The 7,065-nt window shown below is 37.3% G+C and overlaps 1 protein-coding gene across 1 annotated transcript in view; it reads left to right on the top strand.

Annotated features, from left to right (window-relative positions):
• Nucleotides 1-4,832, top strand: part of ADI1 (acireductone dioxygenase 1) — a 21,901-nt gene extending 17,069 nt beyond the window's left edge. The window contains exon 4 of the mRNA XM_044660934.1: nt 4,348-4,832. Coding sequence (XP_044516869.1) covers nt 4,348-4,467 — 120 coding nt within the window. The 3' untranslated portion in view covers nt 4,468-4,832. The remainder of the gene's footprint in view (nt 1-4,347) is intronic.
• The last annotated feature ends 2,233 nt before the right edge of the window (nt 4,833-7,065 follow it).

The raw sequence follows: 7,065 nt of genomic DNA, 5'->3' as shown, positions 1-7,065 counted from the left end.
CCTTAGCTGACGTGCATTTCCACTGGTCATGATCAAGACCTATTTCCATATTATTGATAGTTACACTGGGGTGGTCATTTAGAGTTTACTTCTCAAATCAAGTCTGCATCAATAGGGTTTTATTATTATGTAGAAATGCATTTCCTTTTTGAGGATTTACCTTGTAGTCTGAAACTTTGTTGAAGCTATTATTTATCTCAGATTAGTATCTTTACTGATTCCCTAGGATTTTCCAAGTAAGAGTGGGGAGAATGAGCTATCTTTGCTTTCCTCCCATATTTATTGAAATAGTTTCTAGTTTATCCTCATTGTTTGCTTTGGGTTTTAGATAGATACTTTGATTCTTTCTTATCTAGAATATTCCACTCTTCTACTTTTCTGTGTTTTAGTCAGAAGGAAATGTGACCTTTTTTTGGTATAATTTGAGTTTTTGGAAGACTCTTCATCCCTACTTTTTTTCATTATTTCTCTTGAGATTTCTGACTTTTTTAAACAAATGAATTGTTTTGTGAAGGCCTGTAGAATATCCCCCTTGGTTGTTTGATTGTTATTCTGGGTGGTTATTTTTCAGTCATGTCTAACTCTTCATGATGCCGTTTGGATTTTTATTTTTTTGGCAGAGATACTGAAGTGGTTTATTATTTCTTCCCATAGATTATTTTACAGATTAAAAAAAAAATAATACTTAGTAGCAACTTTAAAATTTGCAGAGCACTGTATGCTCTCTTTCATTTGATCCTCACATTCACACCCCTGGTGAGATAAGTGCTCTTATTGTCATCTCCATTTTTTGTTGTTCAGTTGTTTCAGTCATGTCTGACTCTTTGGGACCCATTTGGGGTTTTCTTGGCAGAGATACTGAAGTGGTTTGCCATTTCCTTCCACAGCTCATTTTATAGAAGAGAAAACTGAGGCAAACAGAGTTAAGTGACTTGCCCAGAGTCACACAGCTATTAAGTATCTACAGCCAGATTTGAACTCAGGAAGAAGAGTCTTCCTGACACCAAGCTTGGTGTTCCATCCACTGTGCCTCCTAGTTGCCTAAGGTTATTTGATTGGGCTAGCACTAAATTTACAAATTATTTTAGGTAGAATATTTTTTTATTGCATTAGTACATCTTAGTCTATAAGCACTTATATTATTTCTCCAGTCATTTAAGTTATTCTTTATTTCTTTGTGTAAGCACTTTACAATGTTAACTTAAAAAAAAACCAAACCCTTACCTTCTGCCTTAGAGTCAATATTATGTATTGGTTCCAAGGCAGAAGAGTGGTAAGAGCTTGGCAATGGGGGTTAAGTAACTTGCCCACTCACAGCTAGGAAATGTCTTAGGTGATATTTGAACCCAGGACTTCCTGTCTCTCGCCTGTCTCTCAATCCACTGAGCCACCTAACTGCCCCCTATTTCATCTTAATGTATATGTTTAACACAGGGATTCTTAACCTTTTTTGTGCCATGGACCCCTTTGGCAGTGTGGTAAAGTCTGTGGACCCCCCCTTCTCAGAATATTTTTAAATGCATAAAATAAATAACAGAATTACAAAAGAAACCAGTTAAGAAAAAAAAATTTTTTTAAGCTTTGGTTAAGAACTCCTGACTTGGAGGGAAGCTCAAGAAAATGTTCTGGATTAAAACAATTAGAACTTTCGAATTTCCCCCAGTCATGTCTCTACTTATCACTCTGATGCTGTGCCCTGAGGCAAGGAGTCTGCAAAAGTACAGTATCCATGGTGTTTGATTGAATTTCCATTTCATTCCAATTGTGGTCCATCACTCAAGTAATCTGAGGGCTGAGTCTAGGGGAGGAGCCCCTGTTAATATGCGTATTGGATCTTTAGTTCTTCCCTCATCCTTTCCTCCTCCTTTAGATCAAGATGTTTTATGAAGAACATTTACACCTTGATGATGAGATTCGATATATCCTGGATGGAAGTGGCTACTTTGACGTAAGAGATAAAGAAGACAAGTGGATCCGAATCTTCATGGAGAAAGGGGACATGATAACCCTTCCAGCTGGGATTTATCATCGCTTCACCCTGGATGAAACAGTACGGAATTTATGACTTGTTGGGTTTTTTCCAAGTACAGATTGATAACTTCTGACATAAGTCCTAACAGAGAGAACCTTGTTTCTACCAGCCAGATGAAATGTTGGTGTGTGTGTTGAGTGTTATTATTAATGGCTTATATATATATACATATATATATATATTTTTTTTTTGTCAAGGAAATAGCCTAGCATATATATATATATATATATATATATATATATATATATATATATATATATTTTTTTTTTTTTTTGTCAAGGAAATAGCCTAGCACAGGTTAGTAACCTAGAACTTGGAAGCTTATTTTGTGGTGGTTCATTTGTGTTTCCATATTCATATGTGTTCCCTGTGGACAATGACTCTCTGGGCAAAATATAGCTTCTCAGTGACATAAAATAGAAAACTTCCTTGATGTCGTCATGTCGGGGAATAATAGACAAGCAGCTAATCGTGCTCACTGAGGTCAGAAGGTCAGCTATTTAGAAGTAGAAGGGTCTTAGTGGCTATCAAGTAGAATATCTCATTTTACAGATGAGGGAACTGAGGCCCAGAGAAATTAAGTAGCTCTCCCAGGGTCATACTGCTAAGCTAGTTGAGTGGGTATAAGGAATTTGGACCAGGTTTCCCTGATACCAATTCCCATGTGTTATCCATTATGCTGCTTCTTGAGGTAGTTCCTTCCCCACCCAGTACTTCCTTTGAGAAGTCCTGTGGACACAATTGTGTGAGTCAATGGGAGATAGATCTATATAGAAATCTATTTCACACTTTCAAAAAATTCCAATTCAATTTAAGTTTATTGATCGAATGGGGTTCAACCTGCATTTATCAGTGTCGTTTCTAAAATCCTCATGTCCCCTGGTCTCCATCTTTTTCACTTCTCACTTTATCAACAGGCTAAGGGAATGCATATGTCTGCTAGCAGCCAAAACTCAAGTCCCCTACAAATGTGCATTCTCAGGGAAACTTTCAAAAGGTCATAGGAAGGAGGGGTCAGAACTACAGCTTTTCCTTTGGACTGGTGCCTGCTTCTTCAGGCTTTAACTTATTTTCATAGTTTGTATAGTTAGCAGCAATTGAGGGTAGAGGGTAGGACAGAGGTATTGATGGTACAGGAGAAAGAGGGCTAGTTTTGGAGTCAGAGAAGCCAGGGTTTAAATCTTAACTTTTATTACCTTTGTGATCTTGTCTAACTCCTTTCACTCTCTGACCTCAATTTCCCCATCTTTTAAGTGAGTGGAGAGGGGTTGGGCTAGAAGTAGATTCAAGGCCCTTGCTAGCTTCCCATCCATAATCCTGGAACATTTTAAAGTCTAGCAGCAGAGATTTAGGTGTTTTGTATTCCTGTTGCTTAAAGCTGGACTCTGAGACAGTCTAGAAAATCTTCCTACAGAAAAGGAGTCTGAGAAGTACTTCTAGGGTGCTTGTCTCTATTCTAACAACTCTGCTATCTGAAATAGGGACCCTTTGGGGAACTTATTTTTTATTTTTAAATATTTTTCTATGGTTACATGATTCATGTTGTCTCCTACTCCTCTTGGAACTGACAAGCAGTTGCCCTGGGCTATACATGTGTTATCACTTGATACCTGTTTCCATAATATTCATTTTTGTAGTAGAGTAATCTTTTAAAACCAAAATCCCAAATCATATACACATATAAGCAAGTGATAAATCATGTGCTTTTCTTCTGTTTCTACTCCCACAATTCTTTCCCTCGATGTGAATAGCATTCTTTTTCATAAGCCCTCAGGATTGTCCTAGATCATCGTATATGCTACTAGTAGCAAAGTCCATTACATTCGATCATCCCACAGTGTTTCAGTCTCTGTATAATGTTCTTCTGGTTCTGCTCCTTTCACCTCTGCATCAGTTCATTGAGGTCTTTCCAGTTCATGTGGAATTCCTCCAATTCATCATTCTTGCAGCACAGTAGTATTCTATCACCATCATATACCACAATTTGTCTAGCCATTCTCCAATCAAGGAACACCCCCTAATATTCCAATTTTTTGCCACCACAAAGAGTGCAGCTAGGAATATTTTTGTAAAACCCCTTTTTATTATCTCTTTGGGGTACGAATCTAGTAGGGTATGGCTGGATCAAAGGGCAAACTTTCTTTTAAAACCCTTTGCACATAATTCCAAATTGCCTTCCAGAATGGTTGGATCAGTTTTGAGAAACTTCTTTTTTTGGCAAGGATTAAGACCCAAAGGAGGCTCATCTATATTTATTTCAAAAAACAAATTCAGAGTTACTTTGCTTCAGTAATCTTGTTCTCTGTTTTTCTTAGAACTATGTTAAGGCGATGAGACTGTTTGTTGGAGAACCGGTCTGGACTGCATACAATCGTCCGGCTGACCATTTTGAAATTCGAGGACAATATTTGCAGTTTTTGGCCCAAAAAGCGTAGTGATGCACCCTGGAGCCTGACACACTACTTGGAAATGGGCCAAACATGATAATTAAGCAAAATATTAAGTTTTGCTTTTTCTTCCATGCCACGGACTTGAGTTTGAGTTCTTTTCAAGATTGTTTGATTCAAGAAAAGAAAAGTCATGAATTCAACATTGAATGAACTGAGACTGGAGATAAATCCTTATTTTTAAAAAAATTTGTTTCTTTAAATATAAAGCATCTTTTTCCCACTTCTCTCCTTATCAGCAGGCTAAGGGAATGCATATGTTTGCTAGCAGCCAAAACTTGGGTCCTCTGCAAACATGGATTCAGATTTTTTTTAAAAAAACCCTTACCTTCCATCTTGGAGTCAATACTGTGTATTGGCTCCAAGGCAAAAGAGTGGTAAGGGTAGGCAATGGGGGTCAAGTGACTTGCCCAGGGTCACACAGCTGGGAAGTGTCTGAGGCCAGATTTGAACCTAGGACCTCCCATCTCTAGGCCTGCCTCTCAATCCACTGAGCTGCCCCCAGATTTTTTTTTTAAAGTTCCTGAAAATAATAGAGTAAAATCCTTTTTGGAAGAAGTATCTCTTAAGTAGGATGTTAATCCCATTCCTAGTCCTGTGAAGGGTAGGTATATGATATCATATAAGCATTAGAAATTGTTTCTAATTGATTGCTTAGTTAATCAGAAATTCTCTTGTTTCTAATTCTGAACCTTTAAGAGGAAAGATACTACATAAATTCATTGTATCCCAAGTTATGTATGTTCTGATAATAGGAGATTTAGCAGGCATATTTACCAATTACCTACATCCTGGAGAACCAGATCTTATATCATTGTAAGGAAATCTGCTTAGATTTTCCATTGTAATCTGTCTTCATCTTAAAATTTTCCATAAGGCTAATAGCAACCAGATTATGTTCCTGTCCTAGAGATGAGAAAAAGTGAAAGATCAAGCTAAATGAAAGTCTCCTAAATTCTTAGTTCTTTAACAGGTAAAATGGGCTGCCAGCTGATCAAATGATTCTCTTCCGTCCCTAGTAACCTCATTTACCTGAGTCATTGTTCCATGTAAGTAATCAAATAGAAAATGCTCAACTATTGACTTTTTAAAATTTGTCTTTAAAAATGTCTTTTGCAAAGCAAAACTTTGTAATTATTGTAGAAGCTGAATATTAAAGAGAAATGAAGTTCAAACATTCTTTTTATTTGCCTTCTTAGCAGCCTCTCTGGTGATATATTCAGAGGCCTTTGTTGCCCATCCATTGTGCCCTCCTCCCAAATCTTACTCTCCTCCTTTCTGGACCTAGCAAGTTTTCTTTGCTTCCCTGCCAGTGCCTCACAGACCAAGGAGAGCACTGAGCTACTTAGTTAAATTCTTCTGGTCAAAGTTAGCTGCTGTGAGGTGGACTACAACATATTGGCCGCAGACATCCTAATTTAGCACACCCATCAACTTTGTTTGAAAATTGCTCACCATGCTAAAATCCCCTTTGTGTCGATGGAGCCTGTCTTTTAAACTTGTTACCAATGACACTTCAAATAGTGAGGTCTTTCACATTTCAAGTTTTACGCTACTGGAAAATTGCATTTCAACAAGGGAAATTATGTTGTTGTTGTAACAAAAAAACATAAATAAATAGGATTTTAGAATGAGAAAACCACACTAGTTAAAAAGGTAATTACAGAGATTAGTAATTTAAGTGTAAGCTAATATCTTACAATACTAGAGTGAAATTGAATACATATTAAGTGTCTGCTATGTGCCAGGGACTATGTTAAATACAAACAGCATCTCACTTGATCCCCATAACAACTCTGGGAAGTAGAGCTCTGTTATCTCTATTTTTTATAGTAGAGAAAACTGAGGCTAAGGGAAGGTCTCACACAGCAGATACTTATCTGGGGCTAGATTTGAATTCCTAACTCCAGATTCAGTGCTGTGCCCCCTTAGCCACCTAGCTGCCTCCAAACAAGTTCTAAACTACATGGTTGGGTTTTTGTTTTTTTTTATACTTCATTTTCTGTGATACCTTTTATTTTATTTTATTTTATTTTTTAGAGCCCATACCTTCCATCTTTGATTCAATACTGGGTATTGGTTCCAAGGCAGAAGAGTGGTAAGGGCTTGGCAAAGGGAGTTAAGTGACTTGTCCAGGGTCACACAACTAGGAAGTGTCTGAGGCCAGATTTGAACCTACGATTTCCCATCTCTGGGCCTGGCTCTCAATCCACTGAGCCACCCAGCTGCCCCCTTATTTTATTTTTAAAAGATTTTATATTCCCAATTACATGTCATAACAATTCTCCATGTTTTCTGAAATTATGACCCAAATTGTCTCCCTCTCTCCCTTTCTTCTCCTGCCCCCAAAGATGGTAAGCAATTTAATCTGAGTCATACATTTATCATGAACCCATTATTGTAAGAGAATATTCATATAAAACCAAAATCCCAAGATAAAAACAAACTAAAGTGATAAATAGTTTGCTTTGATCTGCATTCTGACTCTCAACAGTTCTTTCTCTGGAAAGTCCTTCAGAATTGTCCTGGATTGTCGTATTATTGATGTCTTATTACTAAGTCTTTCACAATTGATCTTTGTATACT

The sequence above is a fragment of the Gracilinanus agilis genome, chromosome 2 (assembly GCF_016433145.1).
Source record: "Gracilinanus agilis isolate LMUSP501 chromosome 2, AgileGrace, whole genome shotgun sequence".
Lineage (NCBI taxonomy): Eukaryota > Metazoa > Chordata > Mammalia > Didelphimorphia > Didelphidae > Gracilinanus > Gracilinanus agilis.
This window is presented reverse-complemented; position numbering and strand designations above follow the sequence as displayed.